The 25840-nt window shown below is 44.9% G+C and overlaps 1 protein-coding gene across 1 annotated transcript in view; it reads left to right on the top strand.

Annotated features, from left to right (window-relative positions):
* Nucleotides 1-24244: 24244 nt before the first annotated feature.
* LOC311356548 (neural-cadherin) overlaps nt 24245-25840 on the top strand; it is a gene marked incomplete at its 3' end in the record, with an annotated part of 218859 nt that continues 217263 nt past the window's right edge. The window contains exon 1 of the mRNA XM_084476342.1: nt 24245-25283. Within this exon, the coding sequence (XP_084332468.1) occupies nt 24932-25283 (352 nt within the window). The 5' untranslated portion in view covers nt 24245-24931. The remainder of the gene's footprint in view (nt 25284-25840) is intronic.

Raw genomic sequence — 25840 nt, forward strand, 5'->3', positions numbered from 1 at the left:
ATGCCAACCGTTCCACCAGCTACGATGACGCATCTGATGACGACAGTCCTAGGTCCCCAACTACGCCCCAGGTGGTACCCCCCCTGCCGTCAGCTATTCCCCCTGAAATAGCATCGGTGCCCACCCCTACGAGCCCGTTGGGTCCTGCCTTGTGCTGGTGTGTCAACCCACTGACTCCACCACCCCGTCGTTTAACGGGGCGGTGCGCCCTCCTCACCCAGGTGTTGCACCAGGCCACGCCACTTGCCATCTCATCTCAATGACTACGTCATGGACTTGTGATGGACTCTCTACGTATCCTTTTTCAAATGCCTTATGATTCTATGCTGTGTGTATGTGATGTTGTGCTGTTCTTATGTGTTGATTTGTAAAGCTGCCTAATGTCTAGTTTGCCTGTATGGGTAGTCTATTTGACTGTTTGTTTGTCATGTGTTCAACATGTGGTTTCTACTGCTGTGATGATAACCAGTCTGCTGGTTATTTATTGTTAAAACCACATCGGTGCATGCGCCAACATCTGTTTACCCCCCTGTTGTTTCTGCCTCTCTCTCCGTGCAGTCGCCCTGCACGCTTTCTCTCCAGTAAAGTTTTCCTCAACTATCTACACGCTCTCGGTTGTGAGTTATTCCTAACTGCTTGCGCTGGTTTAACATAAGACTTGTTTACCTTGGTTTAACATAAGACTTGTTTACCTTGGTTTAACATTAGACTTGTTGTCCCTGGTTTAACATTACAACAAGTTATATCTTGAGCCAGGGACAACAAGTCTCATCTAGAGCCAGGACCAACAAGTCTAATGATGAGCCAGGGACAACAAGTTGTATCTTGAGCCAAGGACAACAAGTCTCATCTTGAGCCAGGACCAACAAGTAATGTTAAACCAGGGAAAACGAGTCTTATGTTAAACCAGGGTTAACAAGTATAATCTTGAACCAGGGACAACAAGTTGTATCTTGAGTCAGGGACAACAAGTCTCATCTTGAGCCAGAGCCAACAAGTCTGATGATGAGCCAGGGACAACAAGTCTTATGTAAAACCAGGGACAACAAGTTGTATCTTGAGCCAGGGCCAACAAGTCTAATGTTAAACCAGGGTTAACAAGTCTTATGCTAAACCAGGGACAACACGTTGTATCTTGAGCCAAGGATAACAAGTCTAATGTTAAACCAGGGACAACAAGTTGTATCTTGAGCCAGGGCCAACAAGTCTAATGTTAAACCAGGGTTAACAAGTATAATCTTGAGCCAGGGCCAACAAGTCTAATGTTAAACCAGGGACAACAAGTTTTATCTTGAGCCAGGGACAACAAGTCTCATCTTGAGCCAAGGCCAACAAGTCTAATGATGAGCCAGGGACAACAAGTCTTATGTTAAACCAGGGACAACAAGTCTAATGTTAAACCAAGGAAAACAAGTCTTATGTTAAACCAAGTCTGACAACTTTGGGGATGGAACCCAGTAGCTTTCCCCTGGATGCTTCACACCCTTGCCACTATGACACTCACCTCGTACTGCCTCACACATGCTGTCTACATGACAAAGACAATATAGTACCTTGATGTTTGGTGGAAAGTGCTCCTTTCCTTGCTTGTGCTAGGTTCATGTCAGGGCCATGACAGAACGACAGTTCATTCAGCTTGTGAAGCTGGCGTACATCAAGTTCATGCTTCCACTGAAATGGGAGTTCAAAGCTAAACACAATAGCATCAAGGACATCTACATGCCACCCACAAATCCGAACATCACTTCTTTATTCCGTCTCCAGCCCTGCTCTCTTTGTGTGTGATCCCGATCCCCAACCCGTCTGCATCTATGATCTTTATTTACGTCCTGGGTTCACACAAACACTCAACTCCACTCCTCATGTAGTGAACCTGTGAATGTTTAACACAAGCAAAATGACCACAGTATGTAACAAAACATATATATTTTTTACATTATTTATTTGATCATACTCAGGGAGTATTCTCTCTCTCTCTCTATCTCTCTCTCTCTCTCTGAGAGAAGCTGCCAACTTCACCGAAGCAGCATGTGACAGAACCAAGATGGCTGTGGAATTCATGTTGACTCTAAAGTTTCTCATTCACACTTGCAGTATATCTCAGAATGGTGCCACACGTGTTGTTAGCAGGCCCACAACTATTCACAGTCACACATAATCACAGACTGCAGAATCAAAGCTATGCATTTCTTCTATATTTCTCAGCCCAGGCAAACGACTGTTTGTGGGAGTGCTTTGTGCTTTGTGTGTGTGTGTGTGTGTGTGTGTGTGTGTGTGTGTGTGTGTGTGTGTGTGTGTGTGTGTGTGTGTGTGTGTGTGTGTGTGGGAGGGTGGGTGGGTGGTGGGTGGGTTGGCTGGATGCCATTTGTGCAGCTGATGGGTAGATTTTCCCTCCTCTATCGACTCAATGCGGTGGTTCCAACCAACCATAAGCTCTCTAAAGCACAGGTTTTAATAACCCTTGCAGCCGCCCAAACAAAGAGCAGTCACCGCCAGCTGCTTAACTTTCGCTTTCCATCTCTCACCTTCACACTAAATCTTTCTCTTATTTCCAAGTCTTTAGTCATCCTGTGCGGCTCACTATCTCCCCAACTTTTTGTCTCTCTCCTCTGTCTCTCATTCCTTCCCAACCCTCTCTTTCTCTTACTCTGTTGCTCTCTCACTCTCTACATCTCTTTATCTCTCGCTCCCTCACTCTTTATTTTTATCTCTTATCTCTCTCTCTCTCTCCCCTCCAATCTCTTTAACCGAGCTATAATGTGCTTTCGCAATGGGCAGGGCTCTCTGCCTCATATGTCTGAACAACACTGAGGTCAAGCCCCTGTCCCGCCTTGCCCTGACCACTCTGGTAATCCCTTAAAGGCTTGCAGCTAATGAATACTGAAGGACTGGATGACTGGGAGGGGGAGGTAGGATAATAAGTCTTTAATAAATATAGATAGCGCAAAGCGGAAAAAAAGGAGGAGACAGAGAGACGGCACAGGGGAGGAGAGGGTCGGACATGACCAGTGATTTAAATCTGGTTGTAATGAAAGATTGTGTGTGTGTGTGTGTGTGTGTGAGTAATAACATGACAAAACTATCCTTTGACATGGAGATTTGCCGTGACCAACAGAGCGAAAAGAAAAAAAAAGAAAAACAAGATCTGAACACAAAAACGAATAAGAATCGAAACACACACACACACACACACACACACACACACACACACACACACACACACACACACAGGCCGATGACAATATAAAGAAGGCCTTCAAATGGTTGTGCAGTCTTTGACTCGAAGGGCACAAATTGGTAGTTTTCCTTTTTGGATATCTGGGTGCACGTTCATTTGTGCAGATATGTCTCTCCCATCTAATTTCTTCAGATTTTATTCTGTAACCTGCTAACTATTAAAAAGAAGGTTATGTATAACTTTTCATATTTAATATTGCATTCAAGCTTCAGTCATTTATATGCGTGTGTGTGTGTGTGTCTGTGTGTATATGTACATACATGTTTATATATATACTTGTTATATATATACTTGTTGTATATATACTTGTGTGTATATATATATATATATATATATATACTGCAGGTCTACATGCATAACATACAGTGTAGAGAGAGAGAAGGGAATGTCTTTTTAAGTATGAAGTTATGATGCTAGATCAAGCAATTCCAGATTATTAGTCACCCAATAAGACATTCAACATAACCTTTAACAATTCCACCGCATCAGTAATGCAGGCCACTGATGTAGGCTGTAATCCAGTGGCCAAGCAGGCAGGCTTTTGCTGCGGGTAGAATAGCATTTTAAGGGTTAGCATCTGAGCAGCTAGAGGTGTCACAATCATAAAGGTTTCACATGAATGCAAAAAATATTTAACAATGTCCAATATTTATTTCCACTCTATGAATTCTTTCCTCCCTTCCAGTAAGTGCTGTGAATTCTACACTCTGGTTTTACAATGGGGAAATGATGGGAGAGATCTGTCCAACTTTTTAATGAACAGCCAATGGAAAGGTCAGTGTTCTTCAAGTTACAGTCTTGGGTATCAAGTTAGTTGGCTGTACGGGTTATAAATGATGCCCGCACACTGTTGTGTTTGCAAACGTTTCTTTTACCCAAGATCAGTTGACTCTTTTTGTCTCATTTTCCTGCACTTTAAATGGTAAGTTGATCAATACTTTCGCCAGAGTATCTCCGAATAGTTTCACCTTAGTTTGTTTATTTAGAGCCTGGGGGAAACTTCAAAGAATCTGACCCTCTTAAAATTTAAGCTATAGGCCTACAGAGCGGATAACCAAGCATCTTCAAAACGCAAGGCTAAACCACAAGCATACATGGTACGAAGAGGAACCATGTAGGGGTGAGGGGACGCAGTGTGGGTGGGTAGAGACGGACAGTCCCGTTTGTGGAGACCACGTCCGTTGACCTGTCGAACCCAAAGATGCATGCTAATTTTCCCGAAATCTTTCCTAAAATCTTTAAATTCAACAAAAGATTGTCTAACAACCAACTTAACAATAATGTCGATGAATAACTCAAGGTTATATAATGAATTGTATTAGCATTATATTACATTTTCTTTGTATTTATGTATTGAATTCAATTATAAAATATATATATTTTGGTTCCATCAAATTTGTACATTTGTTGAACTTTTTTTATTATTATTAAAGGCTGAAGGCTGAATGTCTTGGTCATTGCGTGACCCTTTTTTAAAATTGTTTTCTGAACTTTTTCCTGAGTACCAACAACAGGGTCTATCGGCCTGAGCTATTACCCTGATGACATGACAACAATTCAAATGTTTTTCCACTTTTTTATGATAAAGATGAGGGAACATATATTCACACAACCCTATCCATGGAGTTTATAGTTATATTGTAGGTTTTGGATTCATAGTAGGATTTTATTCTTGTTCCACCAATCCTGAAATAAAACTTTTATGTTGTTTGGAAATGACCACCACTGGGCCTATTAATCACTTATGGCGCATTTCCACCGCAGGGTATGCTTCGGACCCAGCACGCCTCAGCTCAGTAGTGAGGGTGCGGTATAGCCCAGCTCGGTTATGTGTCGCGTTTCCACTGCCGGCAGTACCCTTATGGTAGGCGGGGTTTAAGCTGGACAGCGATAGCCGCGGCAGCTACGTAAACATTGTGATCTCATAGCAGCCCGACACAGTGTAGCCTGCTAATAAATCCATGAAAAAGAAGAAAGTGCACAATGAACAAAGAGCAACAATGTAGGACGTCCAAGAAGGACGGCAAACTTTTGCGCGACATTTTCTTCAATAAACAAATCCTTTGCCGTTGTCCAGAAATACCTTGCCGGTACTGTGTTTGTTTGTTATCCCCCTGTCGCACGGAAGGGACAATTCTGTCGACCAATCAACGGATGGCGTGTGTAGCTCAAACTTGCCGGGACCCTTTCAGGCGTCTCAGTACCCTAACAGAGTAGTACTGCGAGACGAGAACGGCTCAATACGGCTCAGAATGGGTCATGACCACTTTTGGCGGTGGAAACACGACCCGTGGCGCACCTTTGCAGACTGAACTGACCCACACCCTGTGGTAGAAATGCGCCATTAGTCGCTCCGTGGAGCTCACAACATCACAAAACTCCTATCAACGTCATTCAGAAATGTGCAAATAATTGACTCCAAATCTTTAGCTGGCCAGTTGAGTAGCAGACAAAATTGCCTGCATAATATTGAATATTTTGATTGAAACATTGTGTTGCCCACATTTAGCTGGAAGGCTAAATATTCTCACAAGTATGCTAATTAGCTTTCCGAACCGTGCTAAGTTGCTGTATTGTAGATTGTAGAGGCTGGTTTTACTCCCACATTAGAGGGTTCTTCTCTGCCTAATTACTACAAATGACAGAGGCGAAAAAAACGAAAGACAATACATCTGTGGCCATATACACAAAGCACTTACAGGACTTCCCCCATATGGTGCTACATTTCCAAGCTAAGGGTTTCCTTCCAAAACCTAATTAGGAAGCTGTTGAAAGCAACTTAACCAGGGGATGGCATTAATATTAAGAGCAAGAGCAGGGTTAATATTGGATTACTTCCCATTTCCCCATTTCAAGTTACAACATTTAAACAGCATTTTTGTGAGAACCCAGCTTGCACATTACTGGGAACTGGCACCCGAATTGGATATTGGGAAGTACAAATGTCAATATTGTTGGCTCAATCAATATTTATCCTCATTTTTACAACATTCATGTCAATATGGGTATTCTAAATGCTAAGACAGGGTTTGTATTTGGTATTTCTTGTGCTGGATGAATCTTGTATGCCCTACTGTGCACCACGCCAATTTGGCAAGTGTTGTTTTTGGGAGGTGATACTTTATGTAAACAGCCTCAGGCCACATTGTTACAGGGATTAAGAAAAAAGAGTGACATTGTTGATCATTTCAAAGCAAAAAAGAACACAAACTAAAAGAATCAGAACGTAATGAAAAACCAGAACAACAACAAAAACAACCGCGACAGACCAGTGGAGCTCTGGTGTTTGGCAGCTGAAAAGCACAGCACAACATTCCATTCCGAGGTTAATTACTACATAAAGGCAGACCTGCGTTCTGACAGATAACAAAGGGCCTGTCATTCTCTTCTAAATATTATACGAAACCAGTCCCACACCTATGCTATTATTTATTTTTGAATGACAACCAACCAAATCACCAACGACCACCCTGCTTCCCTTCCTCCTGTCAATAAATAGATCCACACCGATAGGTGGACAGACGTACACACACGTGAGCATGTGCATATGCTTCTAGGCCTATATGCAATCAATTGGACACAAGCACACCCTTCATGCACGCTCAAACAGTTTCAGGTAAAGGGTATACGCTTGAAGAATGTTCTCATTAGTTACTTCTAGCTCATTATACTGCCTTCACATATAGAGTGTGTGCTCGATGGGTCTGTGTTTTTGTGTGTGTGTGTGTGTGTGTGTGTGTGTGTGTGTGTGTGTGTGTGTGTGTGTGTGTGTGTGTGTGTGTGTGTGTGTGTGTGTGTGTGTGTGTGTGTGTGTGTGTGTGTGTGTGTGGAGGCTTGCGCTAGAATTCACACAGGTGTAAAGTTGCCACGACATGGGAAGGGATAATGAGCTCGTCAAGCCGCAACGTGACAGATGCATGTGTTTTTTATTTATTTACGCATTGACAGACTGAACGAGGTGACAAGTGCATGACAAGAGTCTCCAGTACTCTTCCCCCCGCTTGTATTTCGACTGCTGGCTGATGTGTGCAATTATGATCATGAGAGTGTCGAACCTGCAACTCAGGAGCCAGCCCCTCACTGGCCCCCTATATAATAATAATAATAATAATAATAATAATAATATACAACCACTGTTGGCTGCCATCCAAGATAGAATATGCACAGAGACACTCACAGAGAGTGGGTTTAGAGCAGTTAGACATACAAATAGGACAATTTGGAAGATGGAAATTAAATTGTTAGTGATGACAGAAGACCCTTTAACTCTACATGGCACAGCCTTATTTCAACAAATTGTTATAATCTTTTATATAACAGCCTTTGGTCCAGGATTGACACAAGTCAATCCTGATGGCTATAGCGATATATATTCAATTTAGAGTTTGGATTGCTTACCTATTCATCTTTTTATCACACTTAATTGACAAAATGTAAGCATTTGTTTGTTTGTTAATTCATTGTTTTTGTCTGTTCTATCGAGGATGTATTTGTTATCAGATATATGTATACGTCAAATGGTGCGAAATGGAGAGACAGCTATTTGTGAGGGTGTTTGACTCCTGGGTTCACATCCAATTGTTTACGGTCTCGCTGCAGGCATCCTTGAGCAAGATGCCTCACTTCTGTCTGCCTGCTCATTAATGAAAAAAGGTCAGTGTTTATTGCTATGGATCAACGCATCTGCTAAAAGACATTAGTTAGAAATAGCCAATAGAAACAAACAGCATGTTCTCCAACATAAATGACATAATAGCTGAGGAGAGGACGCTGCCATCTGTTTGTTCGCCACTTCTCCGTCTCTTACAAACAATCTTTCTAGTTATCTCTTTTTTTTAATGCAAAGACGTTGTGGCTAACCCCGACCATATTACCACTAAAACAACTTTTTTATTCCTGGATTTTACTCCGGTTTTTGTGCCCACCTACTGCCATCGCTCTGAACGCCGGCTGCTTGCTCCCGTTCTGCCCGGACTGACCATCGTTGCTGTGTTGCTGGGAGGTCTTCCAACGGTACAGCCTGCTGTTGTGCTTCGGTGTGACTCAGCTTGATGCCTAGGACTACTACCAATCCCGGCTAGCCTCAATGCTTCCACTAACCTGGCTATCTCTCCAACTCTGTACATGTTTAACAACTAGCGCCAGGCTAACCTTACCGGCTCCCGGCTTGATGCTGAAATACTCTGCTTCACAGCTGCTACGTCTTAATAACTTCACTACTCCAACATACATTGCAGCCATCAGACAGCACAGACTTTTACGCCGACCCCGTTATGTCCATCGGAGTGCCCGTAAAAAGTTTGTTTACTCCCAGCACTGTCCTGCTACGGTTCCTTCTATCTGGTCCCCAGCTGATCGTGTCGCACTCTGTCGACGTCATCAGAACGATGGCGTAGTAGGGACTTGTAGTGAAAGCAGCACTCGGTGACATAGAAAATCTGGAGTGGATTACACTGTGCTGCGGAGTTTACAGAAATACTCACCACCAGCTCTGTCTTCTGTCACCATGGAATTGTTAAACACGCAATCCCTTAATAAGAAATCTCTACTCATACATGACCATATTTTAGAAAAAAGTATTGATTGTATGTGTCTAGTTGAATCATGGCATAAACCTGGGGACCAACTTCTGCTGAATGAAGTCTGCCCCCCCGGCTACAACTACATGGAGAGAGCACGTACCTCAGGCAGAGGTGGTGGCCTACTCATTATCCACCAGACTGAATTGGAACTCTCACCTCTTCCGTTGCTTGACCTCACCTCCATGGAGTGTCTAGCTTTTAAATGCAAACCTCCATACTCCATGACAGTGCTTCTAATTTACTGTCCCCCAAAATCAAACTCTTAATTTCTCCTTGAAATACACATCTCCTCACATCACTCTGCACCTTGTCAAATAATGTTGTAATTATTGGTGACATCAACATTCATGTTGACAACCCCTCCTGTCCTCTGGCAGAGTTTCTGAGCCTGCTGGATTGTCTTGGTCTGCAGCAGCATGTTGAGGATCCCGCCCACAGCAAAGGTCACATCTTGGATCTGGCGATTACCAACTCTACCTCTATCAAGACTCTCGAAGTCTACGATCTTGGGGTGTCTGACCACAACGTAGTCCCAATGACTCTGACATCTCTGCTGCCTCCCTCCAGACCCAAGCGCCAGATATCCTTTAGGAATCTGAAACGGATTGTCTCAGTGGACATGGCCACAGACCTCCAGCATATCACCTGCTCAGCCCCTGAAACTGTGGACGAGCTAGTGGAGCAGTCATGTTCGAATGCTCTGCCCCCTGGTACACAAAGGAACTACGAACAATTAAAACAGCTGGCCGTGTACTGGAACGTCAATTCAAACACACTGGGCTCACTGTCCACAAACTTGCCTTCCGTGAGCATCAAAAGGCCTATTGCCAAGCCCTGAAAGATGCTCGGTCGACATTCTACGCCAACCTCATCAATAGGCACACTGGAAATTCTAAGAAGCTCTTTTCCACAATAAATTACTTACTGAAGCCACAATCACCCTCACTGACCAAAGCTAGAGTTGAGTGATGCAACAGCTTCATTGACTTTTTTAGTAAGTCAACAACATCCGCTCTCTGTTGCCCAGCTCCTCCTCTCCCTCTCCCCCTGCTTCCAACCTCCAGGTGGAGAGTCTGCTATCCCTTCCTTGCTTCTCTGAGGTCCAGCAGAGTCACATTGAGAAAACCATCAGAGGAATGAAGGCGACCACCTGTTGCTTAGACCCCTTCCCATCTACTCTGCTTAAATCACACATCTCCATCCTCAGTACAATCATCACCCAGGTTGTTAACCTTTCACTTCAAACCGCTCATGTTCCACCCGCTCTCAAAGCTGCGGTCATTCGTCCCCTCCTGAAGAAACCCTCCCTGGACCCGGACAATCTTGCAAACTATGGGCCTATTTCAAATCTCCCCTTTCTATCCAAGGTACTTGAAAAAACAGTTGCCGCACAGCTTCAGGACCACCTCACACATAACAATCTGTTCGAAAAATTTCAGTCAGGCTTTCGTTCAGCCCACAGCACCGAGACAGCCCTGCTCAGGGTGACAAACGACATTCTGATGACTGCTGATTCAGGGTCACCGTCACTCCTCATCCTCCTGGACCTGACAGCGGCCTTCGACACCGTGGACCACACCATCCTCCTCGAGCGTCTCCATAACACCGCTAGACTGACAGACCACGCATTGGAATGGTTTAAGTCCTATCTTTCAGATAGGACTGAACATGTCTCACTTGGAGGATGTGAATCCAGGCCACTCTGTGTCATCTGTGGCGTTCCCCAGGGGTCAGTCCTTGGCCCCATCCTCTTCACCATTTATATGCTTCCCCTCGGTCATGTCATCAGCAAACACGGACTGTCCTTCCATTGCTATGCTGACGATACACAACTTTACATTAAAACTGCCCCACACACCTCCATAGCCTTGTCATCTCTCACCTCCTGCCTTGAGGAAATCAAGGCATGGATGAGCAGCAACTCCCTTCAGCTGAACAGTAACAAAACGGAAGCACTCCTCATCGGTACCCCTCATCAAGTCCACTCCTCACCCATATCCTAACTGACTTTCGATGGACAGGATATTCCTCTCTCCTCCTCAGCAACAAACCTGGGAGTTCGGTTCGACCCCCACCTGACCTTCAATGAACATATAAAACATCTATGCAAGACTTCATTTTTCCATCTCCGCAATATTTCAAGACTCCGTCCCACTCTATCCCTCCCAGCAGCAGAACAATTGGTCCATGCCTTCATTTCCTCAAGGCTGGATTACTGTAACGGGCTTGATGGAATCTATATGACTTTTAGTATGTTAGTTCATGCAACGTTTTCTATTGTTGCCATCGTGATTCATCTGGACACTGATATCCCTGAAACCACTCTGAGCTGTTGTGTTGAGTGCTATTTTATGTAACTGATGATGTTCTTTCAAATAATACATTTTGCATTACCCAGGACATTAATTCTTCTTTGGGACGGACTAGGCCAAGGTGTTTGTGGGGCAGCCCGGAATGTACGCTTTTCCCCTGCTTGAAAATCAATTCCAAACCTTCATTTTATTTATACATTTTGAGTATCAAGATAATCAAAATTCTGCCTTAAATGTTTTTAAAATTTGAATGCAATCAATTAATGCCGAACTATCCTACGATGTTGCCTTTTCAACTGAGAATATAACTAATGTCATCCATTTATCTGGCAAACAGTACCTTGACATATGTGAAATATTACTGTTTCTTCAAACAGTCATTAGGGGGCGCTGTTTCAGCAAACGTTCATATGTGTCGTTTTAGGACGTCCTATTCAAACAACCTATTCTGTCGTTTACGTTTGAGATCAGGTTGGAAACAACTACTGTTCTGTTGGGTCCGAATGACCCGGCATATTTAGGCCAAAAAATAACCTATATACATCCGGAAGCTCACAGGCTTGCTGCAAGGAAACATGGGGGGAGAAAGTGGGCTATATGCACATGGTGTCACACCTGTGGAAGCATCACTGTGTGGCTGCGCCCTGGCTCTATGAATGAGTCTGGAGTGTTTTTGTGTCACTGCACTCTATCATCTGAAATCATCACATGAAATAGGCCTTCCCCACCCACGTGGAAAGCATCCTCGGCTCCTTGTGAGAAAACCCAGCATAGTGTTGGAGAGTGAACTCCACAGCAAGGCTGTAAAACAGTATGCTCCTCTGGCAAAGATTACAACAGATACAGGGTGAAATAGGAAATGACAGATCCCTGCTTGCACATCAGAGAAGCCCATTGTGTTGGCTTCATGTCGTGTAGGCGAACAGTCTCTTTTTCTCTTTTTTTTCCATCCCCAGATGTGTGTGTGTGTGTGTGTGTGTGTGTGTGTGTGTGTGTGTGTGTGTGTGTGTGTGTGTGTGTGTGTGTGTGTGTGTGTGTGTGTGTGTGTGTGTGTGTGTGTGTGTGTGTGTGTGTGTGTGTGTGTGTTATATAGGGCATGTGGGATGATGAAAGAGATGGTCTAAGTTCCTTGGTTTTCATCTTTGATAGACTATATACATGATAAATAAAACCAGTGTGGTAATACAGCGTAGTAATGAAGCCATCTTGACAATGCAGCATCCTCGGGAGAAGTCGGGTATTGAACCAGTAACCCTCTGGGTGCCCTGCTCTACTTTCTTGAGATACACACGCTGCCCGATGTTCAACATAATATGCAAACCAGTGAAGGGAAATGTGTACAGTAAGAGGATGTTTAGTTTAGTTAGGACAGCAGAATGAGGCACACAGATGAGACAGGAATGTCTTGTTGTGAAACCTGCAGTTACTTTTGGGTTTTATTTTGATTTCATTACTTGTATTTGTCTCTAATCTGACAGTTATTTTTGTTAATTTGTTTCCACTCTCCACCTGTCCACCCAGGGGCGGACCGTACTGTTAGGCAAACCAGGCACTTGCCTGGAGCCCCAGGTCCGATGGGGGCCCCATCGAGGCCTTTTGGGGCCCCCAAAATACCGTCCTAATATTTCTTCCCCATATCTATATTGTCTTGTCTCTATATTGTCTCTATATTGTCTTTATAAAAATCCCCCCCCCAAAGGACTAAATACGCCACTGTGTCCACCAGATGTCCTTAGACCATTCCCCTCAGCTTCCCTGTCAATCCTCCCACCTGCACCTCATTCCCCCATTGGTCTCTCCCATTATAAAAAAGTACACTTCCTACATTGGTTTGGTTTTATTTCACATGTCCCTTTGTCCTTGTGCTTCTCTAGTTTTTCTGCCAGTTTGTGGAACTGAGATTTTTGGAGTTTTCTTTATGAATAGCTATTTAGTTACATTTCCCCACTTGTCTGCATTCAGATCCTATCCCTTTTGTTCCTGCTGCCCCACCAGCACCAGTCCTGACAGTATTCCCAACTGAACCATTTTTGTACCAGAATTGTCACGTTGTAATGAAGGGACTTTTCCTTGATACATACCATGTCAAAACTCTGAATTCTTATTCTTAAAATAATTCAATGATATTGGATGTTTTTTTTTATATGAATCTTAGCCCCCAGTCAATCTAAATTTAGAAAATGGCTTCAGTCTAGATAGCTGCCTCTCTCTCTCTCTCTTTCTCTCTCTCTCTCTCTCTTAGCTGCACCAAAATAATAAATGTCTGCTTCATTTTGTGCACATTCTCTGGGCTGCAGCTGTGGTGCCCTGGCCAAACAAAAGAGCATCTCATCTCCTGAAGCTGGCAGAGATGAATCTGTCTTCTCCTGTTTACATCAACAAAAAGATTAGCAGATTTTTACACACACACACACACACACACACACACACACACACACACACACACACACACACAATTCCTTGTCTCTAAGGACTTAAGAAAAGAAGTAGAGGGGTATTTGGACTGTGTGTGTGTGTGTGTGTGAGAGAGAGAGGGAGAGTTTTTTTTTCTGGAGGTTGTCAAAAAGTAGTAACAGACGGCTTGCTTCTCCGACCAGGGGTGTGTGTATTTTGACAGAGTGCAGTAGCAAGTGGATAGTTGGACACACACACACAAACACGCATGCACACACGCACACACGCAAACACAGAAGAAAGGAAGAGATGATGTGGTCGAGTGCTCACCAGGCGATTGTCATAGTCAGACACAACACTGGTAATAATACCTCTCTCTCCTCTCTATCTCTATCTGTCTGTCTTTCTCTGTGTCTCTCCGTCTGTCTGGCTGTCTGTCTCAATGTCTCCCTCGTTCTATCTTTGTCTGTCACTCTGTCGCACTCGCTCTTGCTTTCGCTCTCTCTGTCTCTCTCTTGCTTTCGCTCTCTGTATCTCCCACTCACCTTCTGTCTTCACTTTCTCAGCTCTGAGGTGGAAGTCATTGCTTTTCATTTGGAAGTATTTGTTTATTTGCTCATTTATTATCAGACGTGATATAGAAGGCTTTATTTGTATTTCCAACATGTCCGCATGTCTCTTTAAAAATGTATAAAGGAGGGAAAATGAGGGGCAAATTGAAGAGCTGATTCTATTTTGGAGCCTATTTCAATGCGTACCTGGATCAAACAGCATACATGACTTAAACACTATGTGATAATTAACCATTACCTCTGCTGATGTGTCTGATATTTCACTAGAATACAGCTGTGTGCATTGTTTGTGTAATGGATCGGGAGAGGACCCAAATGCAGCACACATAGGCAGGCAGACAGTCGGTAATGTCTTTTATTCACAGTGCAGACAGAAGACAGGCAGGGAGCAGCCGTCCGGGACGGAAGGCAGAGTCGATCACCGGGGCAGAGCAGGCAGGGTCGATAACGGGAATCAGTCCGGAAAACGCTGGCGAGACTAGTACTGGCGACAAAGAACAATCTGGCGAGGAGTGAGCTGAGGGGAGAGTCTATATACCGGGTTGATTGGTGATCAGAGGCCGCAGAGTGCAAACAGATGGGAGGGAGAGGGGAGTTGGGCTGATGAGTAGAGTAGGCAGGCAGGCAGGTAAGGAGAAGGACGGGCCGGTGGGAAAACACTGGGAGCTAAGGTGAATGGGATGACTGAGAGGGGAGATCATGACAGTTTGCTTCGGTAATTGTTCTTCATCGTGAATGTGTAGAATCTCACTATATAGTTCCAGGTAAACCTCAATAGAAGCTTCCCTCTTTGTTTCCTATGTTTCATGTTTCCTACCTATGCCCACCGCCATGGTAACTTAGCCATCTCCCACACCGTCTCCACACATTCCTCAACTCTTCTTTCAAATACTTTTGTATTCGTTTTAGTATTTGCGTTCCAAAGTCAATTTGATAGCCGGCCGTGCTTGCCTAAAGATTAGTGGAGGAGGATTTGAGGTAATGAAGACGCTGTTGGGGTGGTGGCGGTAATGAGGAGACCCCAGCCTGGAGAGAGATGCTTCACCAACACTTGAGATGGCGAGAACAAACACCGGTCCTAGTGTCTCCTGTTGACCACGACCGCAGACGGCTTGGTCAGTCTTGTTTTCCCTCTCTCGCTCTTGCTCTTGCTCTCTCCTTCCCTCTCTCTCTCTCTCTCTCTCTCTCTCTCTCTCTCTCTCTCTCTCTCTCTCTCTCTCTCTCTCTCTTCTCTCTCTCTCTCTCTCTCTCTCTCTCTCTCTCTCTCTCCCCCCCATTCTCACCTTTTGTCTCCTGTGTATATTCGCGCTCAGCTAAATAAGGAAGTACGTTGTTTTTTTCCTGTGTTTTTTGAGACACCGCTAAGATTTATTTTTACCACACCTGTCATGGAAGGCAAGGACAAGGATACCCCCCCCCCCACACACACACACAGAACAGTCACATTATTGGCAAGATGCAAATACATATCAGTATGCCCATTGAAGCACAAGTCACGTTGTATGCAGTATCACAGCAAGAGGAAGTCACCTGGGATCACCTGTTCACTACAACCAAAAACCAGTACTTCCAAAAGAGCGCACATTCTGTCTAAGTTGAATCCTATGGGCAACCAATTCAGGAACTATCCTATTTCTCTATGCATATTGAATATTGAAAGCAAAGTGTGTGTGTGTGTGTGTGTGTGTGTGTGTGTGTGTGTGTGTGTGTGTGTGTGTGTGTGTGTGTGTGTGTGTGTGTGTGTGTGTGTGTGTGTGTGTGTGTGTGTGTGTGTGATGCTGATGTGAAGGAGGACTGAGTTGAGCTTTGTTTCAGGGTGAATTGTGAGGAAAAGTACACATCGACTTTTGCAAGTGTGTGTGCATGTGTGCGTCGATGCCTGAGAAAAGTGAGTCAAAGAGTTTGTCAGGTGTGCGTGTGTACACAGGTCTGGTGCGGGGTGGGTTTGACTTCATTTTAGCACCATCAAAAAAAAGGAAAGTGGGTTTGTTAAACAGGCTAACATAGACAGGTCTGTGTGTGTGTTTATATGTGTGTGTGTTCTGTGTATGTGTCTATGTTCTGTGTGTGTGTGTGTGTGTGTGTGTGTGTGTGTGTGTGTGTGTGTGTGTGTGTGTATGTTCTGTGCGTGAGTGTGTGTGTGTGTGTGTGTGTGTGTGTGTGTGTGAGCCCAGGGGCTAGAGACAGGGGGGTAGAGTGTACTGTGACAAGGCTCATTACTGGGGAATCTCTGGCGGTTCTGGCCAGGCTGGGCTGTCTACCACGCCCGCCGCGGCACCTCTCTCTGTCAGACGCCTCTAATTACACTCTCTAAGTGCCGCTTCGTGCAAGCAATCACCCGGCCGCTCTTTGCATATGCAAATATGACAGACCCGATCATTAGCTTCTATATCTCACACACACTCTAATTGTTATTGTAAAAACGGCTGCACGGAGCCAAGGGCAAACGGGTGTAGCATATATTCTCCCTCTCTTTCCCTTTCTCATTCTCTCTCTCCCTCTCTCTCTCTCTCTCCCTCTCTCTCTCTCTCTCTCTACCTCTCTACCCCCCCCTCTCTCTCGCTCTCTCTCTCTACCCCCCCCTCTCTCTCGCTCTCTCTCTCTCTCTCTCTCTCTCCCTGGCTCCCTCTCTCTCTCTCTCTCGCTCCCCTCACCTTCACTCTATCACGGGCTGTCATCTGCGGTTTCAATACATTTTTATGAGGCCCTCTAAATAGGGGCATGTGGTTGAATGTCATGGCGGTATAATGGGCTAACAAACTCTCCCCGTCTGACATTGTGTCATCAAAGCAGAGGAGAGGAGTAATGGAGGAGCACTCGGCGGACGAGGTACTAATTGGGCGGGAAAACAGAGCCGGTTAGGCGGAACAACTGTCCCATCGTCGCGGTGGGAAAAAGGCGACTGAAGGGACGCAAAGGGAAGGAAGTGCCCCCGAAAAATGTACAATGTACAACGCATGCACACAAGACGCACGCACGCCCGCCCGCCCGCCCGCCCGCCCGCCCGCACACACACACACACACACACACACACACACACACACACACACACACACACACACACACACACACACACACACACACACGCCATGCCATTTAGCTCATCATCCACGGCGATGCTTTCTTGATCTTTCACAAAATAACAAGAAGTTTTGATCATTAGTACGAAAATAGAGCAAACTTTATAGTTATTATAACTATAAAGTCAGTCCTGGAGCTTTTTTTTTTTATTTTTCGTTTTAATCTTTGAGTTTTTCTTCCTGCTTATTTGTCCTTGACGAGGAAGTTAAAGATGGGGGAAACCGAATGCTCAGGTCAGCTCTTTTCACGTTGCACCTGGCCAACCCTCCGGAAAAACCCACACACCTATCACACGCGTACAGACACACACACACACACACACACACACACACACACACACACACACACACACACAGATGCACACAGGCGCCTATACAACCCAGTATAGTCAAAGAAAGAATTACACACTGCTCTGACAAGAGTGATAAATCGTACAACTATGGGAAAGTTCTCTGGTAATTGCTCCCCCTCCCCCCCCCCTCAACCCTCACGCCCATCGCTTTTGGTGTAGTGGTGAAGGATAGCACATCTTTGTAGCGTACAGTTTTTTGCATAAACACGTCTTACATCATTGACAGTGAAAGTCAGTGAAAATCCACGGCAGAGGGCTAAGAACGATGGCTTTGGAGAAAATATTTGTGGTCTGTTATAGAGGGCTGAGTTTCACTACAGCTACAAGCTTCTTCCTCAGCGCTAGTTAGCGTTAGCCATGCTCAAATAATACCCTACTCCAGACTATTCTCTGCTGTGCAGCTTCAGGGAATTGTCCTCCCCTTGACCACGGGCCTTGATATATGGAGTCCTTTTACTGGGTGTTCAGTCGGTATTACTCTCCCTGAGACTCTGTCGGGAGAGAGAGAAAATGAGGGAGGTTTAGCCATCAATACTCACACTTGCTGAGGAGGGGCTTAGCATGGCGTGAGCGGTAATAAAGATCTTGCAAGGGTTGACACAGTATCTGTCAAATAAGTACATTACTTCTCTTTATTTGCGTTACCGGAAGGGTGCACAAATTACACACGCACACACACCTACCTCTCTTGTTGGACTGCATTTAGCACACAAATCTGGCTTTTTGTGATGGTCATATTGACAAATGGATCAATCTGCTCACCAGAAATATAGTCTGATCTGTGAATAGGCCAACCTTAGTTCCTGCAAGGTCTCGCTTTTTTTCATAGGATACAGCCATCATAGTTTTTTTATGTGTTTAAAGTAAAAATCTGAAAAAGCATTCAGCCGACATGTTTATCTTATTCGTATGTGATGGTAAAATCATCAGTGTGCTATCTTCCACTTACTTTTGGGGTGGTGTTACCTTCACATATTTATAAGGTCGATTTGTTTTCAGCAATTATTTCCCGCACCGGGAGTGAAGATTTCTCAAAGAGGTTTTTATTACACAGAAAATATAACAACGATAATACGTGTACAAAATGGATTATGGGATGCAACAGAATACATTTATTTGGGGTTTTCACATCCATTCATTTTCCCTATGGCTAAATGAATTGTGTTTCTGTGTCCCTGTTACAAATTAGTTCATCCTTAAAATATTGAATCAGTGGCATATAAATTGAAATCCAATAGGAGGAAAGCTAAATAGAACTTTACAGCAACTCGGTGAAAAGAGGATGAACAAAAGTGTGTTACATCGTGTTGTAATCAAGGTACATTTATTTAAATGACATACAAATGTAACACATGCGTTGCTTACAAACAACAACATTCCCTTTACTTAGATTTATTTTGTTTACCATGCCTCTCCATGATTCTGTAATGGATGATTGATTCATGGCCGATTCTTTTCCAATCAATCACTACAATAACACAAACCTGGGAAGAATGATGATCGAGTCCTTTTTCATTCACTTAATTAATTTACTAGATATTTCACCTGTATCGATTTTATGTCCATGCTGCTGTTGCTGCTGCAAGTATTTTGCCGAACAATGCCACACACACACACACAAGCAATGCGTGCGCATGAGCGTGTGTGCTCGTTTGTTTGTTTACTACTTTAGGTAAAGGTCTCTCTCTTTAGGTGCCTCTTTCTATAACAGAAACACACACACACACACACACACACACACACACACACACACACACACACAAAACTCTCTCTACACCCTGGCCAATTTACGGTCCAGTGGATCTCCAGATTGTGTTAGAAGCAGAGTCCAGTTGGCGTGTCTCCAAACCTCTATTGAGTGCATTTCTTCTTCTCTGTTTTCTTTATCGTCCTATCAAGATATTTCCCTTGATGGCGAGGCCTGTTGCAGGTGGTCACAAAAAATAATCTATGTCTGGATAATGAACTTGCATTCTGCTTTTCCCCTGCTCCCAATCCTCCCTCTGTCTCTCGCTCACTCTCCCCCCCCTCCCCCTGTCCCACTCTCTCTCACAGCCTGCTCCCCTTCTCTCTCACACCCTCTCTTTTTTCCAGACTTGCTGCCTCTCTCCCTCCTTCATCCCTCTCTCAGTCCCCCTCACTTGCTCGCTGTCTCCTTCCTTCCCTCGCTCCCTCTCTCGCTCCCGCTCTTTCATTCTATCTCTCATTTCCTCCCTCACCTTTTGCCTCCCTCATCCCGCCCGTACTCCCTCTCTCCTTCCCGCCCTCTAAATCTCCCTCCCATCCTTCCTCCCTCTCTCCCTCCCACTGCCTCTCATCCCTTCTTCCCCTGCTCATTCCATCCCTCCTTCCCTCTCTCCCCTCTCACCGTATAGCCTATGAAAAAATATTCCATTCAACATGTATCGTGTCATGTTCAAGCTTGTTCTATTCTTCTCCTTTTTTCGTTACGGTATCTTTCCAATCTTCGGCAATATGAGCCGGACTCGGATGTGCTGTTTCCACCTCGCTCGAATAACAAACCAACCCGAGTGAAATCCATCCTGAAACCTAGACAAGACCTGTTATGTTATTTCTACACTTCCTGTTGCATGGCTAGGTATTGGCAGGTTGCGACTTTCATATTTCAAAACCCACCATCCTCGGCCTTACATCTAATATCCGACTGACCTATGCAAGTACATAGGGTTCTTTACTGGAGGGAACCATACATAATCTATTAGTTTAAAGTTTAAACTCTTATGCAAGCCTCCTGTCAAACAATAAATGCTCAACGTGACGCCTATCATTTAGGATTTATGTTTGACAGTTTTACGCACCACCAGAGGACTATCTGAGAACACCAAGACGTCACCCATATATAAAGTCTGTCTGTGGTGTAAATGTCTACACTCTTTGACCGTGAAGTCCCTCTTGTACACTCCCCGGGCTTTAAGCTCAGCGGCTTTCAAAGGGCAATACTGGTCTGATGCCAATGTAGACAATGGCAGTATAGCACTTCGGTCTTTTGGGAATCAATGTGCACTGGGCAGTATAGAGTTGGTGGACCACATGACAGATAATCACCAGACGAAGTAATTTGAAAAATTTGAAGTACTTGACAAAATGTCTTATCACAAAGGGATAAGTGTTATTTGTGTTTACATTCATGACAATCTTGTCACACTTAATGGTCTTGGGCTGAATCAGCAGAACAAAGTAATTTTGACAAATTTGATTGTAACGGATGTTTGAGTGAGGCCAGGAGAGTGAGGATAGTTTTATCACCCGGTATTGTCTGTTAGCTCAATGGAGAAATGATTTTGCTTCCTCTATGATGGCACTTCTGAAATATGTTTTTCCTTATCGGACCGATACAAATTATAATCCACAAACACACTCTTTAAAATATTGTTGAAAGATTTGCAAAAATACATTTTTTAATCGTTTCTTGTACTCAATAAAACACTCATCATAAACTCAGAATCAGATAAGAGAAGGCTTTTATCTCCAGGTAAGCTTTCACATCAAATAGTTCCCACAAATGTGGTATGGAGCGTCACAAATCAGACTTCAGATTAATATCTTAAGTCGGAGAACTGATCAAATCTGGGTCATTTTTTTTATAATAACAAATAAATAAATAAATACCAATTAAATAAAAATAATAAAACATAAGGATAAATCTCTTTTTTCTATATTGTAGCACTTCAATCAGTGTGCTTTGCTTATTTGAATAATTATAGCTACTCAAATGCTTTAATCACCTTTTGGTTTAAAGGTGAATTAATCAAATCTTCATTATTGAACGCACGTAAATTGCTTTGGACAAAAGTGTCAGCTAAAAAATTGAATGTCACGTAAAAAGGACGTTTCTTAGTCTTTTGCTTCATAATTACTTTAACCAATCATATTGCTGGAAGCGGGGCTCTGTAAGCGTTCAATTGACTATTAAAAGTTGACACAAACTCAGTCAGCTCTCGTAAACTGTAAATAAGTGTTTCAAGTCAACACTGTGTAGACTGCCCACTGTAGAAATAAACATATAAAAAAAAACTTTGAAGGCTTTACCTACTTGCGCAATTGAATTTCGGTAGAATATCTCTATAAAATATCCATATAACAAAACAGGAAAGAAGCTGTAAGCCACTTTCAGTTTTTGGTTTCCAGCCCAGTCTCCCTCCAGAGGTTCTGCTATAACCTTGTATGGGTCTGCTGGACCCCAGGCTCTGTGCCTCCTCAGAGGTTCTACTGTTACACAGTAGGACTGCTGGACCCCAGGCTCTGTGCCGTCTCCCTCCAGAGGATCTGCTATAACACAGTAGGACTGCTGGACCCCAGGCTCTGTGCCGTCTCCCTCCAGAGGTTCTGCTAGACCACTATAACAGAGTAGGACTGCTGGATCCCAGATTACCCTCTCCCTTACTCTGTGGCTGGGACCTGAGCTCAGGGCGTTGAGGTCATCACCTAAAGGACGTTTTGTGTTTACAACTTATTGTGAATATTAATGAATTTGTTTTGTGTGGAAAACGTGGTTTCTCCTTCAACTGACCCCAGTGTTGGCAATTAACGTTGCTACAACGCACAAGCTGTTAGGTTGGAGAGTGTTTTAGAGTGTGTGTGTGTGTGTGTGTGTGTGTGTGTGTGTGTGTGTGTGTGTGTGTGTGTGTGTGTGTGTGTGTGTGTGTGTGTGTGTGTGTGTGTGTGTGTGCGAGCGTTCACGCAATCCTTCCTTTTGTGTGTGCTGTTCAATTCAGATGACACTGTTTTATCCAGGTATTTTTTGTAGGGGTTGCTAGCAAACAGTTTGAGAGTACAACTCCAAGTACAGTCTCAATGGTGTCCCTTGCGTCTCAAGGAGGGTTGTTTTCCCTCTGTCGCCGTTATAGTTGCCTCATACTGATACAGGCAGAAGGAATGCTCAGATCACACACAAGTGTCATCAAAGAGCACAACGGGGGAAACATCCCTCCTTTGTCTCCGGGCTCCGCTGTGTGGGGGCGTGGAGAGGCTGCGTCTCATGTCAAGCAGGTAGCCAGCGCTTGTTAAAAACAACAAAATAAAAGCGTTGGCTGTCACTGGAAAAAAGACACCTTTTGAATCTTGTAAGTTGTTGGTGGCGGGGGGGAAGGTGGGTTTGAGGGAAGATAAAGGTGAAGCCATCGAAAGAAGTAAAGGGAGGCAGTCGAGAACCTACAAATGGTGTGTTGTATTAATTGTTAATAAAAAATGTGGGCTGTATTTGGAACAAGACATCTTGTAAACTTCGTAGGTTGTGTTGGTGTTGGGGTGGGGGGGCTATACATTCATTTTGTTTACCTGCTTGTTTCAGGGTTAGATCGGCCGATGGAAGGTCACTTCAATTAGCTGAACCCGAACGTATTTGGAAGGGCAAGAGAAACCAATTCTAGCTCCATCCGAATGGGAATCAAGTCGGGGGAATGGGGGAATTGAACTCGGATCTCCCGGCTCCGGAAAAAGCAACGTCCAGGCTTTCTGAACAGGTGCTGCTGCCCCAAGATGGTTGTTTTCAGTCAAATAGTAATTTCGAGTTATCTCGCCAAATGATCAATAGCTTCATCTGGATAGCTTATTAACGGCGGCTGATGACTTCTGGCAACTTTCTGAGGGTTTAATTGGATGTCAGTGGGAAGAATGGGGCTTTAAATGTCTAGATCTCTGATAGACTACATCGGTCTGGAAATGGCTAAGACAATCTCATTAATCTGAATATCTGTTATAGGGCTTTATTTTACAATGTATTAAGATGACGGATGCTGTGTAAAGCCGTTGAAGCTTACAGGATGCTTTAATTTCCAAAACATTGCCTCCATGAATACCTCTGAAAATTGTCTCTGATCACTCAATCAATCGATGCACAAAAGTTGTTAAATACAGTTTTAGTGTGATGGATTTTATTTTATTATACCTCCTAATCAAATAAAAGTGTTGATGGTCTTACAAAGAAGCACAATATTTGTCTGTAGGAAAATATTTAAATGTTTACACATTATTTTATTTTTTATTTATTGGATTATATCTAGATTATATCTAGATTATAGATTATATCTAAATAACAAAAACAAAAAAACTTTGCATCTCCCCCTTCCCCCCTCCCCTCCTCCATCCATCTCCATTTTTGAAAACATTTTATCTGAACAGATTTTGTGTCAAATTGGTGTTTGACCCAGAAAAAAATTACAATCATTACATTTGCCTGATGTGGCTCATGCAATCAACTCACACATTTCTTATGAAGAAGTAACACTGGCGCGTGTGCATGGCCAGTGCGTAAACCCTGCGCGCGTAAACAATCTCCTTTCTTTCCGTCCGTCTCATCGCGTGGCAGATAGAGAACGGAGCTGAGTCGCGCGCACTCGAGCAATAAGGAGTTTTTTTTTTTTTTTTTTTACCCGCGCGTCAGGGCGCGCGCACCGACGGGCAGTGCGTTGCTCGAGACGGCGGAGGAGAGGATAGGAGACGAGAAGAGCAGGAGAACACGGAGCCAAAGTTCTGCCGCGTCCATCGAAAGAAAAAATATGCTCCCTATAAAAATCCACGGAGCTGCGTTCATCTAGTAGAACAGTTTGGGGCGAAGGTGGATACAAAGTGTGCCGATGGATATTCACTAAAAAAAAACACTATTCCAGTATACCCTAGTGAGGTGGAGCGCTTGATTGTGCAGCCGAATGAACGCACCAGGCATGATCTGGACTGTCTTTTCCCTCCTTTTGGTGTCCTCTGCTTACGGGAACGACACCGAGCGGGTGCCTTTCTTCCAGGGGCATGTGTTTGAGAACTCTGCCCCGGGATCCCGGGTCAACGGGCTGAGCGTCCCGCTGCACCGGTTCGGCTCCCAAGGATGGTGCGGCTCTGGCTCTGGTTCTGGAGCGCTTGCTGCCTCGGAGGCGCCGCGCTTCAAACTCCTCGGCGACGGCAGCGAGAGGTTCCGCGTCGTGGCCCACCACAAACGAGGTCATTTCTTGCTGAAGACGTGGGTCGCGTTGGACCGGGAGGAGCGCGCCGAATACTCGCTGGGTCTGGGGCTCCTTGGCTGCGGGGGGCGCGGCGCGGGGCTGCAGGAGGGGGACTCGGTGCGGTTCGCCCGGGTGGCGGCGCTCCAAGTGGAAGTTTTGGACACCAACGACCACGAGCCCACGTTCGTCGGCGCGGACGTGCGGCTGAGTGTGGACGACGCCACGGCTCTGCGCACCGTGGTGCACACCGTGACCGCGCGGGACCGCGACAGCGGCTCCAACGCGGACATCAAGTACTTCGCAGTGCCGAAAAACGGGAGTTTTTACGTGGTGCCCAAAACCGGAGACGTCCTGCTGGTGGACTCGATCCTGGGGCTGACGAGTCCGGTGAAGTTCAAAGTGTTTGCCCGTGACCACGGATGGCCTCCCCGCACGAGTCGAGGCATGAGCATAGAGATTACCCCCCGGCGATGGCCCGCGTGTCCCCCCTCTCGCTGTCCCCCGGTAACAACACACACACCCGGCCAGGGGGCCCCTCGGAGAGCGTCCCGGTCAGTGTTGGAATCGGACGATCCGGTGTTAATTAACGTCTCCGAGGACGCGGGGATCGGGTCGGTGGTGATGAACCTTAACCCGGTGCGGTTCCAGTCCCCCACCTTTGAGTTGGTGGACTCGGACACCGAGAGCTCACTGGTAAGTGTGAGCCGGGATACGGGAGATATCGTGATATCGCGGAAGCTGGACCGGGAGACCAACCCTCTGGTGGAGATCACGGTGAAAGTTCAGGATAAAAGAGGTGCGTAAAGACGATTCCCTATCGGAAAGTTTCGCGCGTTCGTGAATGCAACTTGTCTTGCTCACTTTCGGTGTGCACCGGGACTTCATTGCGTTCATTAAATGTTCCGCTTGACATTGCATCTATGCACTTTTTTCGGAGCGTTCCCTTGGCACATTGAAGGGATCTGTGCACCCTTTTTTGCATCCAACCGTTGGATGGAATGGTTGCTGTGAATAGGTCAGGTGGTGGTCTGTCGCGTTAGCGTTCGAGTGGCCCTGTGCCATTCACCCACATGGTGTAAATGGAGCGAACATGATGGATGGCATTCGTGTGCATTAACCGTGTGTATGATCGTTTTCACACAGTTGCTGCTGGCGGTATGGATGTGTGTGTGTGTGTGTGTGTGTGTGTGTGTGTGTGTGTGTGTGTGTGTGTGTGTGTGTGTGTGTGTGTGTGTGTGTGTGTGTGTGTGTGTGTGTGTGTGTGTGTGTGTGTGTGTGTGTGTGTGTGTTTTGTGTGTTTTGTGTCTGGGACAGTGCGTGCAGGACTGAAGGCACTGTAGGTGCGATCACGAC

This window comes from Micromesistius poutassou (genome assembly GCF_964030765.1).
Source record: "Micromesistius poutassou genome assembly, chromosome: 12".
Taxonomy (NCBI): Eukaryota; Metazoa; Chordata; class Actinopteri; order Gadiformes; family Gadidae; genus Micromesistius; species Micromesistius poutassou.